General features: G+C 49.7%; 1 protein-coding gene across 3 annotated transcripts; it reads right to left on the reverse strand.

Annotated features, from left to right (window-relative positions):
* Positions 1–786: 786 nt before the first annotated feature.
* Positions 787–27,110, reverse strand: LOC123354662 (neurogenic locus notch homolog protein 4-like). Of its 3 annotated transcripts, XM_044996783.1 has the most exons (28): positions 26,992–27,110; positions 26,435–26,626; positions 25,031–25,255; positions 24,208–24,357; positions 23,932–24,035; positions 23,120–23,337; positions 20,909–21,129; positions 20,455–20,601; positions 19,466–19,630; positions 18,890–19,041; positions 18,425–18,593; positions 17,477–17,585; positions 15,722–15,867; positions 14,651–14,776; positions 13,551–13,730; positions 13,135–13,359; positions 12,293–12,419; positions 11,136–11,335; positions 10,485–10,697; positions 9,588–9,733; positions 8,913–9,040; positions 7,807–7,939; positions 7,297–7,429; positions 6,621–6,776; positions 5,970–6,096; positions 5,413–5,624; positions 2,715–2,797; positions 787–928 (listed from the first exon to the last, which is right to left on the reverse strand). In XM_044996783.1, exons 1-28 carry the CDS (start codon positions 27,065–27,067, stop codon positions 911–913), a joined length of 4,281 nt encoding a protein of 1,426 aa, XP_044852718.1. In that variant the 5' UTR covers positions 27,068–27,110; the 3' UTR covers positions 787–910. The 3 variants fall into 3 exon arrangements, with proteins under 3 accessions (XP_044852718.1, XP_044852719.1, XP_044852720.1); XM_044996784.1 differs by lacking the exon at positions 25,031–25,255; XM_044996785.1 differs by lacking the exons at positions 15,722–15,867; positions 17,477–17,585.

Raw genomic sequence — 27,110 nt, forward strand, 5'->3', positions numbered from 1 at the left:
AAAAGAAGAGGGTTTTGTTGTTAAGGGTGGATAATCATGAGGCTGTGCTGAAAATGGATCAGTTTTGCTGGTACAACTTTCTAGTGCAGACCAGGCCTAACAGACACTGAAAATCTAGCTAATAGGCTAAGTACCAGGGATCCAGAGCCCACAGGTAGCAAAAAGCTGGAGCAAAGAGTTTCATCCAATACTGCACTACTATATAGCCACGACCAGGCTCAGAGGTATTTCCAGTGGGAGCAAATTCCAGAAGTGAAAGCCAGGAAATGCCTTTTGGCTGGCTGTCATGCGTGTCACCCCGGGGACAAGATGTAGAAGTACTCCAGCTACGTGCAAAGGACTGGGCACTAGGAGAAGCTGTTGGCTGAGAGAGGTGGGCTCTGGGCACTTCCAGGCTCTGTAGTGACTAGCTCCCTGATCTTCACCCAGAAGTGGACTGGTAGCCAGTGCGGAATGATATGTTCCTGCTGGTCTGCCTTGCTCAGAGAGTGGACAACTGTATGCTGCACCTGGTAGCCTTTCAAGGGTAGCTCCAAGTAGAATGTGCTGCTGTAGTCTAGCCTATATAGAGGTAATGAAGGCATTGCTAACCACAATGAGGTGAGAGTAGAAGGATGGAATCTCTTGCCCAGCTGCATGTCTCTCTGGCCATTGCTGCTATTGGGAATCCTCAGGCACAGCAGCTATACTGAGTCAATTCCTACCCAGTAAACTATCTATGCTACAAGGTCCAAGATCCCCTTCCTTAAGCTCCTCTCCATACTGACCATCAGACCCTGGATCCTCTGGTTGATCCCCCTGTAAAAGGCCAACACATCCACCCTGTGTTTTGCCATCTGAGAAGCCAGGTGAAGGTTTTGGTCCTCCAGTTTATCATATAGGGTGCGGACGCTGAAATCTTCCAGGTCCCTCAGTGCGGGCTGCTCGCCTGAAACACAAAGTACCTCTAATTTCCCATTGCTGACTGGAAGGCCTGAAGATATTTCTCTCCTGGAGAGTCACCAGCTGAATCTCCAAATGGCTATGATCTCATGATACACCATTTCATTCTGGGCCTTTAATACCAATCTACATCCCAGTATGCTTCACAGAGTGCAATAAACGGTAATGGGGGAGAGAGAAGTGTGGTGTGAAGGAGGAAAGGAGAGTCGAGTCGATGAGGCAGGAGATACAGGGAGGCTGTTGCACATGGCTGGAGCTGCAAGTGGCTGCAGAACAGAAGGCCTTTACCTAACAATGGCAAGACAGTGAGGGTCAGAACCAATGCTAGATACCTGGAGGGAATGGAGCAGAGCAAGATAAAGCCCACCCTGGGGGTGGCTAGATAAAGTGCTTTGAGGGTTCTAATAACTAAGAACCGTCCATGGATCTGTCTTCTGAAATGAAAAGGGAGACCCAATGGATCTGTGGATACAGGTGATGTACTCAGATACTTTTGTATGTGAAAGGAGAGCTGTAGTGTTGGTATGAATTGCACATTTATTTTACAAAGCTCATTGGATTCAACCCCATTGGCCTTTTCTTGTTTGGAGAACTGAAACCCAGTCTCAGCGGGAGCGCAGAAGGAATGCAGAAAGGGCCAGCTACAGTCTTTTCATAACTCGGCCCTGTACTTCCTGTGTGTCCTTAAGTCACATCTCCTGCATGTGTCTTATTCTGCTGATCTCTCCCACAAGGAGAAAGAGACCAGCCTTTGTAATGCGCTTTGAGACCTGTGGCTGAAAAGTGCCAGTTAAGTGCTAAGTGTCATTCATTCTCTGATATTACCATTGGGGTTGTGTGGTTTACACCACAGCAGCTTTTGCACATTAATATGTTCTGACTGTTGGTGCAGTGCCTAACTGGAATCACAATAACAATATATTTATTATTATTTTTCTAGGAGATGCGAAAGAACAAACACCTGGATCCAAGGACCTGTGTGGCAGTGGAAATGAAAAAGCCATCCTGTCTCTCTTAGAGCAGGGGCCAGTAAAAAGACAGCCACAGAGCACAGACACCAGGTGCTGTTTTTTCAGTACTTCACGGAACTTTGCTGAACAGAGCATGGAATCTTCTCCCCTTGGAAGTTCCAGGCCCCACAGCCCCAGCCCACTGTGTCTTGTTCAGCTCTTAGTTTTAGCTTTTTACAGCACAGCAGTTCCCAGAGCCACTAGATGGTGCCACCTGCTGGGTCCTGAATTTATTGCATTAGCATGAACCACACCTTGAGCCCATCACCTCTGAGATGATGTCACTGAAGGAGGGGAAGACAGACTGTAGGTTGCTGGGCACTTAGAGAACATAAGAGCCAACAGCAGAATACAGGGCCCTCATTTTCCAGGAGGTTGGCTTTGCTCTTTAATGTTGTGCATCCCTCCCTCACCTCAGATATCCTGAGGGTGGTTTCCCTCCTCAATACAAGGTGTGTATGTTGGGGGGACTCTTAAACCCATTACACAGCTGGCAGGCTCCTGTCCCACACTGGGGAGAGAGAAAGTGTTTGAATGGAAGGAGGAGCCTATCAGATGTTTGTGTCTCTGAGCGATATGGCAGCCTGAGTGAGTGTGTGACCACAAATGTATGGGCATCGGCATGAGTTTCCAAGTGTGCAGGCACCAGGATACTATGGTATGGGTGTGGTACACGAATGAGAACAGAACAGAACAGAGTTGGTGGGAATGAGTCTGAGCAAGTCAAAAGGAGAGAGTCTACCCTGTGACAAAGTGCTTTACCTGGACCATGGATAACTCCTTTCTCTCCACCATCAGCTCCTCTTCCAGAACCCCGGGGACCAAGGGCTTCATAGAACTGAAGGCTGGAGGGAGAAAAAGAGAGTGTGATGCATATCCATGAGTGGAGCAGTACACGCACGCTCCATGCACCCACTCACAGGCCAGTGCAGCCTCCCAGCAGCAGCAGCAGCTGCAGTGTCACCAGTCCAGTTCAGACACTAGATTAATATTTTCCTTGTTGATTCTGGAGTAAGAGGGGTAAGGAGCAGAGAACCAGGCAAAGTGATTCATGCAAAAAGAATGAGATGATGGCACCGTGCAGGGGATGCCGGTGGAGATGCGAATGGGAGGGCCCTGGTGTGCAATAGGAGAAACCACCACTCTGTGGGGAAGCAGAGAAGCTTCATCTCTGTGCAGTTAAGGACCCATCACACTGTGATGTTGGATAGGAGTGCAGTGCCAAAGGCCAACAGGGATCAGCACCCCACCTGGACTGTGCAGTAAGAAGCTCGTTTCCTTTATTGCTCTTGCACTCTGTCCCCCAGGCCTCTATTTGTAAGCCCCAGAGCTAGCGGAGTCCCGGCATGCAGACAGACTCACCTGTCTTTAATGAGGATGTACTCGGGTGGGATGTGTGGCTCACCCAGGCTCCTCCACCGTGGCTTCCAGTTGTTCATGGGACTGGGGCTGGAAATGGGGAGCCGCAGCATGATAGCCAGGGTGAACAGCACAACCGTCAAGAAGCCCAGGACAAAGAGCACTGCTAGAAAGACCAGGTGAGATGGCCGGGTGAGGGAGCTATGTGTCAACATCAGTGACTGAGTGCCGCCATGGTACCTGGGATGGTACCATGGTGCAGAATGGTTGGGGCCTGGGCTACCCTTTTATCTAGTGTATCATTAGGGGAATCGTGGAAAGGATATCACCTAGTGATGGACTGGCCTTGCACATCCAACAAGGGAAACCCTAAAGGCTGCCTGCAAATGGAATCAACAGCATCTCATTGACTTCCTCCATTGGTGCTGATGCCTCCAGCATCCAAAGCAGGAGGAGCACTCACCATTTCTGATGCAATCACCACTGACGTGCTTCAGAGGGGCACTGCCTTCTCCATACCCAATAACAGGGACATCTAGCAACCTCCATCACCTTGGCTAAGCACTCCCCTTCTCCTTAGCCCCAACCTAGCCCAGAGGAACATTTAGTCACCCCACCTTCACTAATCACACTCAGGTAGGGAGGGCTGTGGAATGGTCCCTGTAGGCCTGGCATGCGTGTGGATGGAAGGGGAGTTCAGCACTGACACCTGAAGCCGGTGATGGAAGCCGGTGCTCACGCTTGCAGGCTGCACTTTCATGCATATTTCTGCTCTCTCTCTTGGCTAGTTGAGGGATAACAGAGCCAGGCGTCTGAGAGCCCCCTCCAGAGCTGTGCTCCTGGGATCAGATCTTCCCAAATTTTTTTAAAATGAATTTATTTCCTTCCAGTTTATCAGGAAACACTAACAACTGGCAGTCTGGTGCTGAGGAGAAGGTAGCCATTGATTACCTGCATTCCTTCCATGAGAACTCGGAGGGAAAGGCGGCCCCTTTAACTCCTGCCTCAGGCCTATTGCTAGCTAGGGACAACAGGAAGCCTTGGGAGGGCTGGCTCCAGGAGGGAAGGGTACTGATGAGAACAGGAAAAGGCCAGGGGCTTGATGCTATTTCCAGAGAGGCAGACTGGTTTAAGCATTTGTAACTGTTGCCTGGTGGGCTTAAGCACCCTCTGATGCATCTGGTGATGGACTGGGGAGTGAATGAGAAGGAAGACTCTGCCTTTGGCGCAAGAGGAAAGTTATGGGGACCCATTACCTAAAATATAAACAAGTTCCCCTGCACGGACAGGGGCTTAGCACTGAAGGGCTATGAAGTGCATGGTGCCTTTCCATCCCTAGCACAGCCCCTTCAAGGCCATAGTTCTATGAGCACCTCCTCACTGTCAATGAACTTCTGCCCCAGTGGGACCCAAAAACCCCTGTTGTGGCTGGTCCAGCTACAATTCGGGCCTTCTGGAAGCTTGCAGAATGTAGCTCGCCATTCACACACACAAACAATATTCATCTCACAATGCAGCTGTCTCTGCAGGGTGAGGGTACTGAGAGATGCTCCCCATGAATTACAGCAGCTGACCCTGCAGGCAGGGACGGCTCTATGTACTTTACCACCCAAAGCACGGCAATCAGGTGGCTTTCAGCGGCATGCCTGCGGGAGGTCCGCCAGTCCCATGCCTTCGGCGTACCCACCGCCCAATTGCTGCTGAAGCCGTGGGACCGGCGGACCTCCTACAGACATGCCGCTGAAGGCAGCCTGACTGCTGCCCTCATGGCAACCAGCAGGCCGCCCCCCGTGGCTTGCCGCCCCAGGCACGCACTTGCTGTGCTGGTGCCTGGAGCCACCCCTGCCTGCAGGAGGGACATGAATAGATTGGGACAGACAAATTAACCCTTGGAGCAAGCTCACTAATATCAAGGGGTTTACACCAGGAATAGGTTTGGCCCATCAGTGCATGATGCCTATAAAAGTGCTTCTCTCTGGTTAGTGGAAAGAGAACCCTATTAAAAGGGTATGTATCAAATGGGAGTTCATTCCCACACTACAAGGAAGGTCACCAACAAGCTCCTTTGGTTTAAGGTATCAATTCACCTTGATTGCTGTACCTGAGATAGTTGCCCAGTCAGGAGCTAAATTTAGTGCCCGATGTTTCAGAACCCCGTGTCTGGCCAGCTGGTATGGAGAGGAGGGCTGGAAGGAAGCGTTGACAGGGTCACAGCCCATGTTCTCCTCGTTTACAACCACGATCAAGATATGCTCCTGGACAGTGCTATCCCTGAAAACGTATCTCCCAGGATCTAGGAAAACATGGGCAAACCTGAAGGAGAGAAGGAGAAGATACAGACAGATCCAACTGCCTTTAGGGTTAGGATCTACAGCCATTAGCTTCTCCAGCCAGAAATCTAAATGCCTTATCTGGAAGAACCATTCTTGGGAGGACTCAATGTCCATGTTCATTCAGGGCCTGATCCAAAGCTCTTTCCATGGACTTCAGTGCATCAGACCCTCAGTCCAGGTTTTTCACATGCTGCTCTTTGCCATAGACATAGCCTTTCACCGAAGGAACCACCCTCCTCCAGGAAGAAGGGAAACGTACAACATATCTCATTATAACAACATCACTCAGTCTTGAGCTCCCTTCCCCTTTAGCACTAGGAGTTACCTGGAGATGTTGAGGTGAGTCTCCCGAATAAGGTGGTCCAGTCTCCGGAAAGGACCAAAATCCCAGCCAGGATTGCTGTTGTACAGATGTTGTTTCTGATAGACGGGGTAGTGGCTGGAAGTGCGATCTGGGAATGAGCAGCACAGAATTAGCAATTCTGAGCCAGTTGGTTAGGATGGATGCAATCAGGCTGCATCGCACTGAGCAATGCGTGGGACCGAAGGGGTGTTACACCATCTAATGATAACACTTTGCACATCACAGCACTATGGGTCTCACAATGCTTTACACACACACACACACACACACACACACACACACACACACACACACACACACACACACACGAAGCCTCACAATCAGGGAGTAGGTACTTTTATCCTCATTGTACAGATAGGAAAATTAAGACAACAGTTAAGTGACATATACATGGCCACTCAGTGAGCCGGTGGCAGATCCTAGAATAGAACCCAGGAGTCCTCTGCAGTCAGGCGTGTCTAAAGGTAGAAAGGCAGGGGACATGTAGAAGAGATGCAGACATGCAGTACCAACCCATAGTTTGATAGACAGTCATATATGTGTTGGGTCTAGGCACATAGGATGATTAGACTGACTAGCGGACAGCACGTGAATCCACATGACAAGACTCACTGTGGGGATGGATGGTGAGCTGGAAAAGGATGGCATCTCCCACATTCAAACACACAATAGGGTTGGGGATGCAGGGTAAGGGATGGGTATCCTTGGAGGAGGCAGTCTGCTTGCCACGCCGAACTCTCTGCAATGGCAGATCCAACCAAAAATCTCCTGGGGCAGGCGATGGAGAAAAAGAGGACAGGAGTAGGAGCATTGCCAGAAGAACACATGCCAAAGAGGCAGCGTCAGACAACACCTACCCCACGACAATGTAAAGCCACTTCCCTCCCATCATTCTGCTCTGGAGGCCCAACTCTGCTTTCACTGAGACCAGTGTCAACCAGGAGTGACCCAACTGAAATCAATAGTCTAGTGGTGGGAGAGGAGCATCAGGCCCTTTCTTGTCAGTGCATTAATCTGCGAAGATACAGAATCCTCCACTAGTTTCTTGGAAGGCTGGAGTGATCTCATAATTATCAACTGCTTAATTCCCAGGTGCCCGAGGGGTTTGAAAGTGCAGCCAATTAATGTCCCTCTGAATACAGGGTCACATTCAAGATTTCCTGTAAAATGAGGACTCCCTAGTGTAATGTGGTGCATTTGAAAACAAATTCCCTTTGCCCCATGTAGCTCATAGGAAACTTAAGGCTATATGCTGACTCTATGTCTTTACCGAGTTTTCGCTTCTCACCTGTGAGGAATGTATCCAGCATGTCTGTGCTGGAAATAATGAAACCAAATACCCCAGCGGAGCCAAACAGAACCAAATGCACCTGTTGGCTCTTCTGCACGTGTTCATCTGGGCCCAGAATGTTTATCACCTCCTGAAAAACAGGGCAGGGCCTCAGGGGGACAGAGAATTACCAGTGATACTATTAATCTTGGAATCAGGCTACTTCCCATGTCCCAGCCCCACCTCTACCTTTAATTAATCTGCCTGTGACTGTCTTAGTGATTCTTCCCCACAACATTCAGTCACTACCATTCCATAGGGATTCACCATCCTCTCACCTTCTCCACGTTCCACGTCCTCTGTACAATACGGAGCCACTCCCTTCTTTCTGTGCACAGTCTGGCTCCTCCACATCACACCAACACCCTACCTTCGAACCCAGCACAATCCCCTTACCTGGCTGCAATCTATTAGCTCTCTCCAGCCTCACACCACCTGGGGAGCAGGGCCCAGCCTGTCTCAACTCACTCTGTCCTCTCCTTCCCCAACACTCAGGAGGAGCTCTGAATGGATGCCAAGGCTCAGAGAGATCTGTGGGGTGTTCAGCAAGCACTCTCGGTCACACAGCTCTTCAGCAGAGACGTACTGCTCACAGCGACACCTTGCCAAAGAGAGAAAGGGTCTTGGTTACTTACAGTCCCTGGGCAAGCAGCTGCAAGATGCAGATGGTTAGACTAGCTCCATTATTCTATAATCTGTACAGTCAGGTGGTCAGTTCTATAAAAGTGGAAAACAGGGATTGCCAGAGTCAATCATATGCAAGGTCCATCTACTGCAGTATCTCAGACAGTGGCTAGTACCAGGTGCTTCATAGGAAGGTATAGGAACCCCGCAGTAGGCAGATGTGGTATAAGCTGTCCTGTCACCTATGTTTCATCCTGGTCTCTCATAGATATTGGTTTAAGTCCTGAAGCATAAGGTTTGTATCCCTTCCAGACTTGTTGCTGAGAGCAAGGAGAGGTGAGATCAATGTACATAGTGATTCAGTGCTCTCCTGCTATGTTTCTATGCATCTATGTTTTTAATCTCTGGAGGAGTTTGAGGTACAGCAGTTCACCCACACAGAACAGGGTAATGTCCTGACTGACTTCTATATTCAAGAGCCTCTACCTGAAACCATGAAACAGATTTAGACCAAAAATGAAGCATCTCCATTAAAAGGATGAATGAGGAATAAACTCTGAATTCATCATCAGTTTTGGTCTTAATTTCCCTAAGTGACTAATGATTTTGAGAGACCAACTTAAGACAGCTCAAAGTGCTGTTCACTCACCCCCTGAAGATCAGGGCCCTTTCAGAGGTCTCTAGTTGGGCAACCGTATTATTAGTTACTTTTGAAAATGTGAGTGCCTTGTATTTATGCTTCTTCATTTAGCAGAGCGAAGTCAGTGTTAGTGAATGGAGCTGGAGACCTAAGGCCAATATTTATCCACAGAAAAAGTCCAGCAAGGGGAAAGTTTTCATACCCACTCAGCCCTGCCCTGGAGAGACACTGCCCCCATTTCACCCAGCCCCTCTAGGGTGGGACTGATACTCTGAGCTAGCCAGAGTTTTCATAATAGAGTGAGACTTACATGCCCAACTCTGCACTGAGTTCTCCGCCCAGAGCACCACAGAAGGGAGAACAGTCATATAGTTCGGGGGAAATGCATTTGCGTGTGGATGCCAGACGGACTTCCCCGGGAGCACAGCGCTCCTCTGCCTGCAACAACAACGTGAGCACACGCATGTGAGATAGGAACAAGCAATAACGTTGCACCACGGCCATGGCATCACTTGAACTGTCTCCCCCACCCCATCCAACAGCCGAACTCCAGCATTCGGAGGGTAACCTCTTATCCAGTTAACACTGATACAAAAAGCAGTGGTCAGAACACAGGGAGGAAGAAGAAGAACAATTTCACTTCCATTACAGTTCTCCAACCAGCTCTAAGTGAAATGTGCCACAATGACAACCCCAGAGACATAAGTCCCATAGATATGGCCTCTATTACCATAGTACATAAGTACCTCACAACACCCTGGGGCGAGAGAGAAGTATTATCCCCATTTCACAGAGTGGGAAGTGAGGCACAGAGAGACTTATCCAGAGTCACAGAGGGATTTTGTGGCAGAGCAGGGAATTGATCCCAGACTCGAGTGCCATGTTTGTGTTCTAACCACTGCACCATCCCCTCATACGTTACATTACCCATCCCCTGAGCCATTCAGTTTCAGTGCGCACAAGGGCTGTTCCGCAGCAGTCTTACCTGAGGCTGGCAGTCTTGGTCACTGTTGGTGTCAGAATTTTTCTTGCCTCTCTCGTCATAGTAAACGTACCCTGCTTGGCAGATACAAGAGCCATCTGACTCCTGAAAAGCCCGGTTCAGCCCATGGCAGCTACAGCTGCTAGCCCCTTTGGAGACAACAGCAACAGTGCCATGGAATTAGGTGTGCGACTCAATGGAAGGGAGCATCTTTTGTGGAACAAACTGTGCCCACAAAAAGGGAACTCTTCCCATGTCATCCATTCCCCACGGTTCCATGGCGTATCTGCTGACTTTAGTGACACCCCCAAGTGCGCAGTCACTTTATCCTTGGAAGGCTGATACAGCTATGTGGAGGGGGGTGGGGAGAGCTTGATTCAGCTGCCTTATGCAGTCTCAACACCATTGTCACAGAAGTTCCTGTGGCAGGATCCTTCGCACTGAGAGGCAGGAGGGGCCCAGCTGGGGGTTTTCAGAAGTGGCAGATAGACAAGCTCTCTTTTAACTTGTCCATTGAGCCATCTGGATCAGCTGAGGGCTCTGTGGATCACTGGTTCCAGCCCACTAGGGACGACTTAAAATGCTAGAGTTATGCAGCAAGGCAGACCCTGGCCTGTTATCTATTCTTCCCTCCTGCTTGTACCCAGTGGGACTAAATCCCCTCAGCTACCATAGTTTGCATGGGGCAGGAGGCAGGTTTGAAGGCCGTGCACTCAGTATCAGCTGGAGGGCAGACGAGGGGGTGGGAGGCAAACACAGAACATCACAGAGGCCCCAGTTGGCTGTCCTGTTCCTGGTTGAGGAAGTCATTCATAATGAGCACAGAGGCCAATGGTTTGGTGTTTTACCACTACTCTCTAATCAAGCAAGCCAGATTCCCCTACACAGGGTGTGACTCACCTGGCTGGGAGGAGGAAGAGCTCCCACAGGGGAAACACCCTGTCTGAGCATAGAGGTGGTTGAAGGAGCCAGCAGGGCAGGCATGGCATTCCTCGGGCTGCTTTGCCAGGCTGCTGTTGCCGTGGGTCCCTGGGGGGCAGGGCACAGGTGCAGGTGCCAGGGGAGGGCAGTAATACCCCCTGGGGCAGGGCTGCTGGAGATAACTTGCACTGCCTGGGGAAAGCAACAGGGGCATTTCAGACACAGAGACTGCTGTCCCCTCCACTGGGGAAACACTGGACAGAATGGGAAGGACCCAGCCCAGTGCAATTCTGGAGATAGACAAGGGGATGAAATTATTCAACTGGGATGAAACCAGTGGCACCCAGTATGGTGTATGTGTGAGGGTCTCCATGCCCTGCACAAGTAGCTAGTGTGCACAGCATGCTTAACAAAGGATCCCAGTGGAAACCTGCCATCAGCTGTTTGAAAGATGAGTCTTCCTCTCCTCTGAAAGCCAACAGTGTCGCTTGGCAAGTCCTGAGTGCCCTCTAACACCCAGACTCACAGCGGGATCCCCTGTAATATACGAGCCCTCCCACAATCCAGACTGACAGCTATGTCCCCTATATTGCCCCAGCCTTCTATTCCATGGAGTCCCTGCTCAGTTACCTTGGGGGCAACTGAAGCCTGATGGGCAGGGCTGGCAGGATGGGCTGATGAGGGAGTCACTACGGTAGGTGCCTGGATCACAAATCCTGCAGCATTTCTCAAAGGAGTCTCTTGGGCCGGTCACATTCAGGGCTGCATATCCTCCTTTGCACAGCAGTGGATGGGCACTGCCTGGAGGGCAGTAATAGGGGAACACACACCTAAAGGGAGAGACAAAGGCAGGAAGCAAGGTGAATGGGAAAAGCGCTTTGCTGCAATTCCTGGTGGCCAGGCTGGAAGGGAACTAGTCTTCACAGCATCCTAGGATACAGGCAATGGAGAGGAGGAGATAATTGCCTGGGAAAGCAGCAGTTAAATGCCTACCTGGGAGAAGATAATTGCTACATTTTAAGAAAAGTGATAGAATGGAACCTGCTTCAAATGGAGTGAAGCGTCTTTATATAATCAGTGAAAGTCCATTCAAATGCAGTGAAGCTTCTCTCACTACACTATAAACAGAGTTTCACCACATCACAGTTCCCTGAAAGCAAGCTGCAATGCACTGACAGCTGTCTAAACCCCAGAACTACATGGAGAGTGATGCTTTGCACAGATATATTCAGAATGACCTTGAGCTGCATTAGCAATACTGGACTGGATGTGAAAATAACACATCATACTAAATTTGCAAAAGCGCCATTTAAATCGGAACCCTTGGAAATGCTCACACATTTCTAAGCACACAGTTCTGGATTACAAAGTCATGGCTCGTACACAAACTCTGTTTTGCACGTGTATGCAGATACCATGTGGACATGCAAATCTACATTTTACAACTTCCAAGAATGAATTTCCAAAAACATTAAAATAAAAATTCAGAGGTTAGCTCAGTGCAAATTTAAAGGGGGTCTCATCAGGCCAAATTCTTTCTCCCTTCCCCCCATTCCCCACCCCAACCTCAGGCAGACTGCTACAAACTGAGGATCACCATAACTGGCCGCAATAGTTGAAGTCCTACTATTTCAAAATCTGCGATTGTGATGGAAAATATTTTTGAAACATTTGCAAAACCCATGAAGGTTGTGACTAAAACCTTCTGATTTTACAGAGGTGGATTCAGAGTATACAGAGCTGCCAGGACCCTAGTTATGCCTTCACCAAGAATGCGCTATACTCACCGCTGCTCAGGGGTGTTGTACTTGGATGACCCTTCTGGACAATAATATCCACCTGGACACATGGAAGGGACCCCTGTGCGGAGCCCGCAATAGGAGCCACCCCTGCATATGGTTGGAGTCACTGAACCTGATGGGGACATAAGAACTGTTGATAACATGACATTCCCAGGGAGCAGTGGAAGGAGATGGGGGGATATTTAAACCCTGTGATCATTCAGTGGGCAGGACATGTGGTTAGGATGATGGAGGACAAATCAGCTCAGTGTCTCATGGAAGAACATCCTTATGGTGCCCAACCTCATGGCCAGCCAAGGAACAGATGGAGGGATAACACTGAACAAGACGTAAGAGCTCCTAACATGAATTACCATCAATGGAAAAAAATATGACCTTGAGAAGAGGTAGGGGGGCATTGTGAGAGTGGCCAGGGACTTCTGTGGTCTATAGAGCCAGGGAGGAAAGTACCATCCCTATATGCCCCACCTTGTTCACTGACAGACACAGACTCATTTGCTGGAAGTCCATCTACTTGCCTATTAACTTAAACTTTAACACAGAAAGGGACTGGCTCATGTCTGGCTGCTGCAAGGCACCTGTTCTTCTCCAGTCCCAGCTCATTCTGCTTGGGTGTCACAATCACAGCAAAACTGAGGATGGGATTCCATGGGTGACAACCAGGTAGGGCCTCAGGATGATCAGCCTGCCTGCGATGTCACCTCAGGGTGAGCGGCCCTCATGAGGCTCACTGCAAGGAAGCGATCGCAGGGTCACCCCTGCCTGCTACAATCAGGAGCCATCATGCGCAGTGTTGTGCAGGAAAACAAGGAACGTGGGCATCTCACCTGGTGGGCACTCGTAGCTGGGTGGGCAATGAGCTCCTTGGACATTGGGCAGCCCCGTCTCTGCTGGGTCCGGGCAATAATAGCCAGGAGAGCAGGGGTCACACGCTTCCAAAGACGCTGCACCAGGCTGGGTCCTGAAGGTACCAGGTGGGCATAAAAGCCTGTCCCCTTTACCTGGGCACCAGTATCCAGGGGGGCAGGGGTAGTCTTCAAAATTGGTAAGGCCTGGTGGAGAGAGAATGAAAAGAAGGGCCATGAAGCTGCACAGGTTCTATTACCTCTGTGAACAAGAGCGGGTCATGCAGCAGACCCTGGAATTTCCACCCCCTCCCGTCTCAGGGATTGATCCTGCTGCAATGGGAGATTTGCACCTGACTTCAACAGCAGAAATATTTGGCCCTCAGCTGGCAGCTCACCTGGTGTTTGGCAGAGATAACCTGGGGGGCAAGGCTGGCAATCCGCCAGGCTCTGTGCCCCTGGGGCTGTGCGGTACGTGTGCTCAGGGCATTGCTGAGGTGCCAAGAGAGTGATGGGCTCGGTGAGATTCACGCTGCCACAGTAGTGTCCAGGGGGGCACGGATAGGTCACTGGATCCCCTGAACAAACAGAAAACAGGAGCGTCAGCAGAGGTACTCACACTCTCCAGCCAGAACCTCCTTCCCCAGCCTCCTCCTGGGCCTCTCGCATTGGATCCGATTCAAACACCCACACGGACAGAATCCAGCCACAAACAGCACACCTGTCTGGAAGACTAGAACCACAGAGCACAGGGGAACTGGAGATTGAATTTGGTTTGGCGCCCCTCTCTAGATCAGTGACTCTCAACTTGTTCAGACGATTGTACCCCTTTCAGGAGTCTGATTTGTCTTGCGTACCCCCAAGTTACTCCTCACTTAAAAACTACTTGCTTACAAAATCAGACATAAAAATACAAGAGAGTCACAGCACATTATTAATGAAAAAAATTGCTGATTTTCTCATTTTTACCATATTATTATAAAATAAATCACTTGGAATATACATATTGTACTTACGTTTCAGTGTATAGTATATAGAGCAGTATAAACAAGTCATTGTCTGTATGAAATTTTAGTTTGTACTGACTTTGCTAGAGCTTTTTATGTAGCGTGTTGTAAAACTAGGCAAATATCTAGATGAGTTGATGTACCCCCAGAAGACCTCTGTACCCCCAGAGGTATGTGTGCCCCTGGTTGAGAACCACTGCTCTAGATTATAAAGTCCTGCTTACATTTACAGAGCTTCATAAAATAATAAAAATGAATACTAATAAAAAGTATAAGGTGAATAAAGTGTGTATTTATTCTTTCCTCTGCAGTATCCAGCACTGATGAAGGCAGGGTACCTTACTGGCCAGACCATGGATTTTTCCAAGCTTCCTGTGTTTCACATTCCGGACACCTACATCAGTACCAGCTTGACTGGCTCACTGATTTCACACACACACTTTCCTCTCTGACACATAATCAATTATTCCCACTATCTCCCGAGTCCTGACCTGCTTTACACCAGTGGCCTGGTGGACAAGGTAGGCAGTCTTCTCTCCGCCTTGCCCCAGGGATAGCTCCAATGGTGTTGGGGGGGCATGGCGTGGGCACCTCGGAGCCTTCCTGGCAGTAGAAACCTAACAGAGAAACAAAAAATGTCCCTTTTGATGGGCAAGGTGACTCCGTGGCTATCTCCCTCTGATACAGCATTAGCAGCTGCAGGGCTGTGGGTGAGCTGTTCACACGAAGAGAAAAAACAGTCACCTTCAGAGCTTGTCAGGCCAACAACCCAGCACTGTGAATTTGCACCAGCAAACGTTGGCATCATTATGTTCCACCAACCACCTCCTGACATTAGCATCACCCGACAAGTCACAGAGGTAAAAACTGACAGTGGGTAGAGTCCAAAACTCCAGGAGTCCCGCTCCAACATACAGCTAAGGCTATAGGGACGGTTATCTCCCCTGGCAGCTGAGCCAGAAGAGCCCACACTCTGGGATCCTATCTGCAGCCCAGGGTGGATGGTTTGGGGGTGATAAAGCCAAAACCGACCATGCAAAACACTAATTCAATGTCCCCTTTTGACACCAAGGCATTCCAAGAAATAACCAAATGGCAAAGCATGATGAATTATCACATGGGAGGTCAGAGCTTAGGACTCAAGGCTCTTGCTCTGAATTCAGCACAGAAGGGGGAACAGCATGCAGACAGCTTGCTCAGCCCCTTAGGGCAGCACTTACCAGGACAAGAGGCATTGGCGCTAGACTGGGGTTGAGGCATAAAGTTCAGCCGGGCTCTGGCTTTGGACCCTGGGATTGCTTGGATCTGGGTTTTTTGGTCAGGCATGTCTTTGTTCAGAAATCAGGGAAATGGAAGGAGCTGATGAGGAGGTACTAATGAATGCAGGACTTTCAATACAGATAAAGATCCCCTTTACTCACCCTAAACTGATGGGACTTTCAAAGCAGGGGTCAGCACAGGTCATGCAGAGATATCAGTCACTTGCTTATTCAGAGACTCCCTGGCTGGTTAAAACCAGATATCTACTGTACACTTTACATACCACTGTGATTTTCACTCACCTGCTGGGCAGAGACCCGCACGCACCTGCCCCGAGCGGCATTCTGTCAGGGAGCTCCAGGGAAAGTCATGGCCCTGGGGAGTAGACTCAGAACTCCCGGCCTGGCAGAAGTACCCAGCAGCACACTTCCCCTCCAGCCGCCCGCCCCTGGGGTAGAGAGAGCAGTGGGAATTTACAGGGGAAGCTGCTGGAGATGTGCCGCATGCAAACACTAGCTCATATGTTGGACCCTGCCTGCAATGTACCCATTGCTGGCAAACTGAGAACTTTATAGCCCTAAAAGGCACAGGTGGACTGAGGGACTGGGCCCCCGTTTGATAAAGACAGAGAATAGAGGCGAGGTGGGCTTCTGTGCTGGAATGCTGACTCTGACACAGGCCCTTTCCGTGACCTTGGACAAGACACTTCAGGTATAATTGACAAGGACGTTCAGTGAGCCCCAGGCTCCCAAGTGACAGTCACTTTTGAAAATGGGACTTAGGCTCCTAAGTCTCTCTGATGCCTTTGAAAACGTTACCCATCATCTCTCTCTGCCTCAGTCATGCGTCCCCTCTGTACGATGGGCTGACAATGCTTACTATCCTTGAGAGATGGGCCTGAACTCAAACACTGCAGCCCAACAGTGCCAATGGTTTGGGAAGTTCACCTCTGCCTACAAAGTTTGTGCCTGGGGCCCATCTCGATAGACCCCACACCATGAGGTTATTGTGCACTAAATAGCTAATGTCTGTTAAGGTCTTTGCTTTTTGTTATAAAGAGCCAGTGAAGTGCTAAGCAGAATTATTTTCACTTGCTTTCTGGGAGCAGGAATAATCTGCAGAAACGACTTTAAGCTCTTTTCCTTACACTGAGCAGGGTCAGCTCCAGGCACCAGCGCAGCAAGCACGTGCCTGGGGCGGCAAGCCGGGGTGGAGGAGGGGAGGGAGTGGCATGCCGGTTGTCATGAGGGCGGCAATCAGGGAGCCTTCTGTGAGAGGTCCGCTGGTCCCACGGCTTCTGTGGCAATTTGGTGGCAGGTAAGCCGAAGGCGCGGGACCGGTAGATCACACACAGAACTGCCACCGAATCCACGTGACTGGCGGACCCTCCCGCAGAAACGCTGCCGAAGGCTCCCTGACTGCCGTGCTTGGGGCGGCAAAAAACATATAGCCACCCCTGACGCTGAGGCTGAATAAAATGAGCAGCCTGTCCCAGCTGAGTCCTCAGTTTGCCCAAGGAAACTCCAAAGGGTGTTCCTGAATTTTGTGGTAATGTCTGTCATGACCCGATAAATGTCTATAAAATAACAAGTATCAGAGGGGTAGCCGTGTTAGTCTGGTTCTGTAGAAGCAGCAAAGAATCCTGTGGCACCTTATAGACTAACAGACATTTTGCAGCATGAGCTTTCGTGGGTGAATACCCACTTCTTAACAAATGGTTTACAGAAGGGAGACCTGGCACTTATGCTCTCCCTCTCTCATAGCACAAGAACAAGGCGAGTCTCAGGAAACTGGAGACAGTATCCAAAGCAGGACAGCACAGAGGCAAAGGTGGAGGGTTGCCTCCATGCAGCTCTCAGTGGCACAATCTGGGCTGGAGTAAAAGGTTTCAGTATGTATACTGGGGTCACTCTACCAACTACTGAAGTACAGCCACCTCTGGGGTGGAACAAAGCAGCTGCTCAACCACGCACAACAACGCAGCCCAACTATTTAGGGCAGACAGGAAGAATACTAGCTCCAACTGAAACTACCGAGGCAACAGGCAGAATATGGACCTGCAATAGTGACCGGGTGAACAGGCCAGGCATTCTGTCTCCTCCCTGAGGCCAGTCATGTTTGAAGGGGTGAAAGTGCCATCGGGACATGGAGAAGGAACCAGTGTACCTAATACAGAAACATGAGAGTAAATATAAAGTCAGAGAGGGCCTGGAAATGCTTTACAGTACTTCTCTCATGCAGGCAGCCCATTATTTGCAGTGACTCTACTCTTTTGAATTGGAAAGTCCTGTCTCATGTAGCTGCACAAGCATTGTCAGGGTGACAAAACCTGCCACATCTCCAGCATGCTCTCACTCACAGGGCATACTTATTCACATGCTCTGTGCTGACATGGAATTGCTCCAGGCTATCAGGGTCTGATCAGTGCAGAGGACATTGCAGAGCCCTTAGGAGAAATCACCTGCACTCTGAACTCAAGAAGGGCTCTGCTTGGTGCCTACCTGTCTGTTCACCCCCCAGGGCCGTTCCCCCATGCCTGCTCTTGGCTTTTAGTCTCACACATACTTACACCACTTCTTCTCTCCCTCCCCTCCAGCTTGGAGGAAGATATGCACAAGGGGCCTGATTCTTGCCTGCCTGCCACCTGGTTATTCATCCTAGTGCAGAAGCAGTGCATTGTGATTGGATAATGTTTTACATCCAGATCACTCAGGTGTAAATGATTCCACCAGGTATAAGGGAAAGGTAAGTAGGGTCCATGGTTTGCTACTCCCCCATTCCCTAGCCTTTAGAAGAATCCCTCCTTGCTTGTAGTGAGATGCACTGACATAGGACCAATAGGAAGATATATACCCAGCAGGGAAGGGACAAGGAGTGGAAGGGGATGTAGCAGTGGCAGTGTGGCAGGGAAGGGCATGTCCTGGCACATGCTATACAGCCAGGCCAGGAGAGCAGTATGAGCTCGCGTGTGCTACTGTGCGTGTGAATGACTATCCCATACGTACCTTCAGGACAGTAGGTGTGTGGAGGGCAGGGCTGGGGGTCTCCTGCAACTGCCTCTTGGCAGTAGAAGCCTGGTTGGCAAGGAATGCAGGACTCAGAACCCCTGTTTGGCTGGTATTCCCCAGTGGGGCAGGGGACTGGATGGGCAGACCCAGAGGAACAGAAGTGACCCTAGGAATCAGAAACAGAAAGAAGAGAAATGCAGAGATCCAAACAAATTCAGAGTCTGTTTCTAGGGCCAGCTACTGGAGCTGCTGAAGCCTGTAGCAAAATTCCTCTTGACTTAACTGAGGCCAGGCCTGGGCCCGTGGCCTCTGCAGCTTCTCTCCACATGAAGGCTGGAAACTCTTTGTCTTAATGTTAGCTGACACTGTTGGCTGTCACCAGCAGGCAAACCTGGCAGAGGTGGCAAAGACTGAATGGGTATGGAGACCCAACCCCTTCTCATCCCGGTCAGAGGACAGTACCTTGGGGCAGAGGAATGCAGTGGGGCTGAAGGAGCTGAAGTTCGCTGGGCAGTAGAAACCCACAGCACAGGGTCCTGTAGGTGAGCTCAGACCGATGCTAGCGCAGAAGAATCCAGGATAGCATGGCACACAGCTGTCCTGGGAGGAGCCACCTGGGTTGGAGGGTGGGAAGAGCTAGCGTTACAGGGGAATGGCAGATGGGGGAGGAAGAACTCATCTGAACCACAGTAACATCAATGTTGTATTTGCTACAACAATTATATTGCAATCACCACTGCCTCCAACTGGCTGTAAACAGAACTGTTCTACTGTGTGTCACAGGCACTATACTGCTGACCACTAAGGGAGAATCTCCCTTAATTCAAGTGACAGGGGCCTGTGTTTTTGTAGCTGACAGGTCTGCTTTGCATCTTTGGTGTTGTTTTGGATGTTTCTAGAGGCCCTGGTGTCCAGCATTGTGACCACCATAATGTTCCCAGGTAGCTACAGATTTGTTACCATATGCTGTGAAACCAGAAATTAGGCCCTGCTGCTCTATGGATCCCAGGAGAAATCCATGAGGGGAGCCGCACTCACCTGTGGCATTATTCAGGGTGCCCACTGGGCAGGCGACTGGGAACTCAGTGCCCTCCGGACAGTAGTGTCCAGGTGGACAGGGCCCATTGAGTGGAAGCCTGGGTGTCCTGTGCGGAACTGCATCGGCAGCTCCTCCTGAGCAGTAATATCCAGCTGAACACAGACCTGACATTGGGGAAAAAAAGAGTGCTCAGGGCTCAGCCCATGGCACTTAGTTCCAGTGGGGTTGGGGGAAGTACCTGCCCCAGCCCCAGCCCCAGAACTAGGCAGCTGGGTCCAGGATGAAAACAGCTTTCTACTGTCTCCTCTACAGCATCCACCAGGGGCTCCCCTATGTCCCCACCTCCATCTTCTGACTCCCTGGGCCCTTCTATTCTAGACTGACCTCCCATCCCCCAGTCTTTACATTCTCCCCCCCAACGAATCAGTCCTACTGACACTCCCAGGCCTTTCTTTCCTCTCCTGGTTCCCCTTGTGACTCTGTCCCCTGGAATGAGCTCAGTTTTTCCTCTCTTCCTTCATAACTAAAACCTTTGCATCTTGGCACCGTCTTAGTTGCTCTGTGCTAGAGAGACAGACAGAGATGAGATGAGGGGATGGCAGAGAAGGAGAGAGCACTGGGGGTCTAGAAAGAAAAGAGAGATGGGAGAAAGAGTAGGAACAGATTGAGAGCAGGAAGAAAGGAAAGAGAAAGGGGAGAAGAAAAGGAATTGGGAGGGGGAAGCCAAAGGACTTGAGATGACAGATCCAAATCCCTTTACACAAACTTTATTAACAGAATGACGGAGTGATGGAGTGAATGAGAATAACAGAGAGGGAGGTGTGGGGGGTTCCTTTAACTCCCTTTCTCTGATATTTTAGGAATCTCCACCACCTCCTGGCCTCATTCAGCTCAGAAAGCCCCACTCCCTGCCCTCCCCACATGAAGCAGGTGTAAGCCTCAAGGACTTCCAGTGCCTGGTGGCCCCGGATCTACCAGGACAACTTACCATCTGGTTCCCAGTTAGCGTCCCCCCTGCAGTACCTCCCCACTGGACACAGTTTGCATGCAGCAGGGGACAGTGCCCCTTCCAGGGTGTTCATGGTACCTTCAGGGCATGGCAGGGGCATTGCAGTCCGAGCTGGACAATAGTAACCTGTAAATACAAAGAGGTGAATTAGGCACTCCTCATCAGTCAAAGCACCTGCCTTGGAAACCTGGCTCCACTGAGAGTTAATGGCAAAACTCTCATTGTCTTCAAAGCAGCCAGGATTCCACCCCATGAGTACTGGGGTCATTCGTAATATTTACTGCCCTTAAAAGAAAGGAAGGCACTGCTGGGTTCGGAGCACAGGGTGGGTGAGCAGCAAAGGGGGTCTGTGTGCATTTCTATGGGCTTCCCCTCACACATTGCACCTTCCCATCATGGGTTAAGGGTTCTGCTGTACAGCTGGATTCCTTACCTTTGGGGCAGCTGACTGGCTCCACAGTGGTAGCATGTCTGCAGGCCATACCAGCCGGGCAAGGGAGGCAGGTGCTTGCTCCAGGCATAGGGCTGAAAGTGCCTGGCTCACAGGGTATCTCCAGTCTGGTGCCAGTGGGACAGTAGAAGCCACTGGGGCATTTGTAACCACGAATCCCATCGGAAGGGCAGGGAGCAGAGTTTCCTTCAAGGCAAACATACCTGTGAGTGGGAGGAAAGAATTCAAAGAGCTGAAAAATGGGCCTCCCAGCACCGCTCTGATGGAGGAAATGGAGTTGGGAGCTAGGCACATTTGGGACTTTTTCTTTTCAATGCAAATGACTGGTAAAACATCAATTTGTTTCTGCTACTGCAACTGAGGGTATGGCTACACTTGGAGCTGGAGGTATATATTCCAGCTTGAGCAGACATACCCACGCTAGCTCTGATCCAGCCAATGTGCTAAAAATACACCTTCAGCACTCAGTGTAGATGTACCTTAATGCCCACAACATGCCCCCAATCTGGACAAATAGGGCTTTTCACTCTGACAGGTCTGGAAATTGCTTTTTTCAAAACTGAGGTTTTTACTTAAATGAACAGGGCTAAACTGCTCAGCTTCCTTTGTCTTCTGTCAGAATAAGGGTGCAGCCACTGAGAATCAGGTCACTTTCATTTGGATGCCTAACATTTCTGCTGCACTGCACGACAGAACACCAATTCCAAGCTTGGGCACCCCAAACAATTTCTTTAAGTTATATCTGATACAGAAAACAGACTCCAGTAATTATCTGTGGATATCACTAAATACATACACCTCTACCCCGATATAACGTGACCTGATATAACATGAATTTGGATATAACGCAGTAAAGCAGCGCTCCCAGGGGGGAGGGGGTGCGCGCTCCAGTGAATCAAAGTAAGTTGGATATAACGTGGTTTCACCTATAACACGGTAAGATTTTTTGGCTCCCGAGGACAGCGTTATATTGGGGTAGAGGTGTACAAGCATTTAATAGCCTGGATAATTAAATCCTCATTCTCCCACAATCTCTCCTATGGGCTAAGAAGACCATATGGACCCTGCAGCATGCCCTAAAGGAGAACAACCTCAGGTCAAAGGGGGACTGACTTCCCAATCTCCCCCAGAGAGGCTGTTCTGCCAGAAGCCATCTCTCATACCAAATGGGGTCCAGCTTCTCCCCATGTCGGTGCTTGTCACCTGATCAAGTCACCTCTTAACTTTCTCTTCAATAAACTAAATACATGGAGGGTTTTTAGTCTCTCACTGTAAGGCATGTTTGTGAGATGGATGAGCAATGGCCAAACAGCATTTTTTCATCTGCAGGCTCTTGGAGTGTGATGTTCCCTTTTTATTGATTAGTGCACCCCCTTGTGGAAGAAGAGTTTAATGCAGGAAGAGAAAAGAAAAAAAGAAAATGTTCTGTGTTGACAAATTATACATTACTTGGACATCACAAAAGGCAAGATCTCTGGGCTAAATCATGAGTTTTGTAGCAAACCAAACATCTCAGTATTTAATTTAATGCGGGTGGAAGGCATAAGGTTGACAGCCATGGAGACTTAAAGCTTCTGTACCATCTACAGAACAGACAGACCAAGTACAGGCTTCATAGCTGACCTGAAAGGACCAGCATCCCTCCAGGGGAGAGAAGAGTAGGGTCTCTGGGGTTCAGTTAATCCTTGACATCTGTTTGGAGATTGTCAACAAGAGGACAATTGTGTCACTGGGGTGGACTTTCTGTGGCCCTGCATCTTGTGGAGTCACTTGCACCAGTGCAAAGAAGGCTACAAAATGAACCAGGTGTTGTGTGGTTGCAAGTTACACCCAGCTGGTATAAACGATTACACACAGGGTGCAGGACAACAGAGATTCAGACTCAATGTCTTTCATGGTTTGAACTCCTGTCCCAGCAGAACTGGATTGATATCACAAATGCGTTTTGCATAGGTCAGTGAGTAGCCACCTGTTGGCAATAATATTTGATGAGCATCGATTTGGGATGGATTCTAACTGGTGACCTAGGAGGCAAAAGCTCTATATCCTATTACCAAACTACTGGGTCATCTCAGTCCTGTGCCCCTATTTGTCAATGATGAGGTGTTATTGGGTGCCCCGATGTTACTTCCAACGGAGGCCTGAAGGTCTCAGTTTGTCAATACAAAAAGGAGAATGACCACACTGCCACACCCTGCACTACACGGCGATGTCTGGGACAGATCAGACAATCCCGCCTGACTGCAGTACTGTCCCGCTGGGCAGGGCTGGCACTGCTCCTCTGCTCCTAGGCCCAGGGAGGTGGAATAGGTTCCAGGAGGGCAGGGAATAGGATGGCTTGTGCCACTGGGACAGAAATGCCCAGGAGGGCAGATGTCATTTCCAGGCAGAGGTAGGCCAGCAGATTCCACCTGTGAAACAAAAAATAGAGAGAAAGAGAAAATTAACACCCAGGAAATACAAGTTTCCCAGTTAGTGCTGCAGAAAGACTGGAAAGCATGGATTTGAGCTGAGCACTGCAGGTCTGCTCCCACTGGAGCTCTCACTGAAGGACTGGCCTGGCTTAAAAGGGGGTCCTGGAATGTTGGTTGGTCCAACTTTGGCCAATGTTTGTGCCATGAATTAGCCAGTGGGGTTTCTAGGCAGCACACCACCGGTGTGAGAGGTGCAGGAATGAAGACATGGCAGGGACTGATTCCAAGGCATCATCTCATCTCAGCAACCAGGCCACCACCTACTCTTAGAATTTATCAGGAGTGGAGCTGCCTCCCAATACCAAGGAGCTCACCCACAACATCTGAAACATTACGGTACTCTGCTGGAACGATCCCAAACACTTCAACTTCCACTGGCATTACTGGAGTGTTTGGGAGTGATTACTCTAGAACATTATAGAGTTGTTATTATTAATAGGATAGAAGCCCTTACTCCCTAGTTCAAACCCAAGATCACTGCATTGTGGATGCCATGGTGGGCAGCCGAGCCTTACTCTGGCATTCACTCACCTTGTGTCTGAAGGGGGCTGGGTGGATGGCTCCCTGGGTGCAGTAATACCCTGAGTGGCAAAGCCCCGATGGCTGGGACAGTGCTGTAGATGAGCAATATGTGCCTGAAATGAGCAGAAAAGAAATCCAAAGTGAGGGGGTCTCCAGGTCTCCTCTATGTCATATCTGCTGAGAAAGTCAGTGAGGAGTAACTGAAGGCAGAATTTGACCTTTCATCTTTCCCCCAAGTCTTCCCTCAGATGCTCTATAGATTACTTGTGCCAGACCTTTACTTACCTGCTGGGCAGAGCTCACAGTCAGATTCACCAGTGGCACCAGTCTTGGGTCCAAATGTACCCTTTGGACATGGATGTTCTGTACCAAAGCTGGTACCGGGTGGACAGAAGTATCCTGTAGGGCACAGCCTGGGAGTCTGTCCCCCAGAACCTAGAACACAAGGAATGGCAACTTGCTCTGGAGATTTCATGATTGTTTCTCTTGTGACTAAGGAGTTTTTACGTGTTGACCCTAAACTCCTACCAGAACATTAAGCCTTTCTTGACCCCCTGCTGGCTCAACTAAATGCAGGATCTCAGTTCTAGTCCTAAATTCACTGATCATTGTGTAGAGGCTGCCATCTTCCTCCCAAGACTGGGCAGAATCAGGGCAGTGGGTGAAATGCTCATTGTAAGTAAATCATGCTGAGTGTTTTGAGTTCTCTGAATCGGAGGTGCTACAGGAATGTCCATCATCATTATTACGTTGCTATGTTTGTCTGGATGCAAAGCTTCGTGGCTTGAGGGTGGCAGAAATGGTCTAGTGTTGTCCCACCCCTACTGGCCTGCTGCTTGACACCCTGACAGGTGTATTTCTCCTTCATCCAGTGGCAGAACTGACCTGCCACCCTTCCCCGCTATACCAATGCATGCAGTGCCCACCTAGCAGAGGCTTACTGAAGTGAATAAGGACACTCTGAAGTCAATGGGAATTGCACCCGTGGGTCTCGGAGGAGAACTTGCCCCATTGTGCTTAACAGGAAGACACTGTTCTCAGTCTTTCCCCAGCAACAGACACCGCCCCCCTACCTCAAAAAGCACAGCCCTCCCCAGTACCCCCTCACTTTTGCTGGATGGTTCACAGAAGAATCCTGCTGGGCAGATGTCACATGATTCTTTCCCTTCCTGTGTCTGGTGGGTCCCCCTCTCACAGGCCATGGGAATGGCAGATCCTGCAGGGCAGTAGAAGCCACGGGGGCAGCGATAGGAGAGAGGAGTGGCTGAGGTCTGGCCTGGTGGGCAGTAGTAACCAGCAGAGCACAGTCCCTCTGCAGTAGTTTTTCCTAGCCCTGCAGTTATGGAGGCAGAAGACCCTTTTGGTTCCCATCCTATCCCTCAGGTGCATGGCCTCATCACACGCCCAGTTCAAATCAGGAAACAAATGTTCTCCACAGTGAAAATCCAGCCTCAGAAAGACAGACGCTTATTACTGCATCACCCAGGCAAGCCAGTCACTGCACCAATCAAAGCAGAGCTCTGCTATGCAGTAACTGTCCTGAGGAAGCATGAGGTTCTGGGTACAGCTCTGAGTTGGGCTCTAGAAGGTTTGAGTTTCATTTCCCGCTCTCCCACAAATTCCTTGTGTGAACTTGGGCAAGCCACTTCACCTCTGGTTCCTATCTGTGAAATGGGAACAGTAATCCTGCTCTATCTTGCAGGCCAGGTGCAGGAAGGTGAGTGAGTTAATGCTTGTGAGGTGCTCAAATATTACAGTGATAGGGATCAAATAAATGCCTAGGTAGACAGACAGAAGGCGCTTACCACCTGAACAGTAGTAATTATCTCAGAGCAGTAATATGATCCTTCACTTACAGTAGATCATGGCTGCTAACCAGTGTCAAACACCTGCCCACCAGGCTATTTCACGTCCCTGGAGTATGGGGGAGACATCTCTGGCATCGAGATCATACACTGCCTTTGTCTTTCTGTTGGGTCTTTATTTATGATATTAAGAAGTTCCTATGCTACCTCACTTTACTGAGCCACACCAGACATTTCATTCATGACTCTGGCACTGACCATGTGGTCAACGTGGTAACAAGTGTCAGCAGCTTTTTAAGGGGTTTAAACCCCAAGGGGGCAGAGGAAGTGTGACTGGCCCAAGGTGGTAGAAAAGAGAAACTGGATGAAGCTGAGCCAAGGAAACCATTGTTATACCAAGAAACCCTTCTGAATGGTGAAATGTCTGAGCCTGGAAGAGGCACCCAAGGGAAGTGTGGGAAGACATATCACTTGAGACATGTAAAACTAGGCTGGACATATACCCTGCAGAGAACCTTCCTACACTGGCCAAAGGAAATGGGCTAATGATCTAATGTGATTATTTGCAGTTATAACAGGATAGATCCTGGAATGTCTGTTAAGGCAAATCTGCAGGAAATAACGCTGGGAAGAGCATCTACTCCCACTTGTCTGCTACTCCACCTCCTCTTCCCCAAACACCAAACAACACTGATGAAGACTCATACCACTGCAGAAATATCCGGCCGGGCAGGGCTGACAGTCTGTTGAGTGCCATTTCCCACCGTGTGGGTTGAGGCTTCCAGCACCACATGGGACTGGGGACTCTGTGCCTTTGGGGCAGTAGGATCCAGGTGGACAGCGTTTCTGGTCTGGCCGTGTGGATTTCATATCACAGTGATACCCAGCATAACAGGTTCCTGCAAAGCAGAGAATTTCAGGAGCAAGACTAAGAAACGTGAATCTCAGAACTGTCAGTGGGTTGGTGGCTTAGCTGATCTTGTCTAGAGGGTTTTGGTCTAGAAATCCAGCTACTAAATTCACAAGGATTTTTGAGATTTCTGTCTCTTCCAGCTTTTAGTCTGTTTGGGGATCTTCCAAGTTTAGTTCCCATTTGATCCAAGCTGGAACAGGATTCAGAACTTCACTCTCCCCAGCATCTTGGTGTCCTACAAATTGTAATGGGCCAGACCCATCCCTAGGTTAGCTACTGATTGGTGATGCTGTGGAATAAAAACAATGGCATGAATCTCATACATACACAACCATGCTGTATACTACTCACCTGAAACGCTGGTCAACCCTTCTCCTTGGCAGAACTTCCCCCCAGGGCACGGCAGACAAGCATTGTGGGATGCCATCCCAGACTGAGGTAGAAAGGTACCAGTGGGACATGGCACTGGG

This window comes from Mauremys mutica, chromosome 22 (genome assembly GCF_020497125.1).
Source record: "Mauremys mutica isolate MM-2020 ecotype Southern chromosome 22, ASM2049712v1, whole genome shotgun sequence".
NCBI lineage: Eukaryota > Metazoa > Chordata > Testudines > Geoemydidae > Mauremys > Mauremys mutica.

What these genes read in the sequence shown, in the direction of transcription:
- LOC123354662 (XM_044996783.1), bottom strand. Translation starts at nt 27,067, where the DNA reads ATGGCATCCCACAATGCTTGTCTGCCGTGCCCTGGGGGGAAGTTCTGC. An exon ending in CAGCCCCCTTCAGACACAAG is followed by an intron (nt 23,338 to 23,931) that starts GTGAGTGAATGC and finishes TTTGTTTCACAG; the next exon opens with GTGGAATCTGCTGGCCTACC. An exon ending in AGGCTTCAGTTGCCCCCAAG is followed by an intron (nt 10,698 to 11,135) that starts GTAACTGAGCAG and finishes TGCTTTCCCCAG; the next exon opens with GCAGTGCAAGTTATCTCCAG.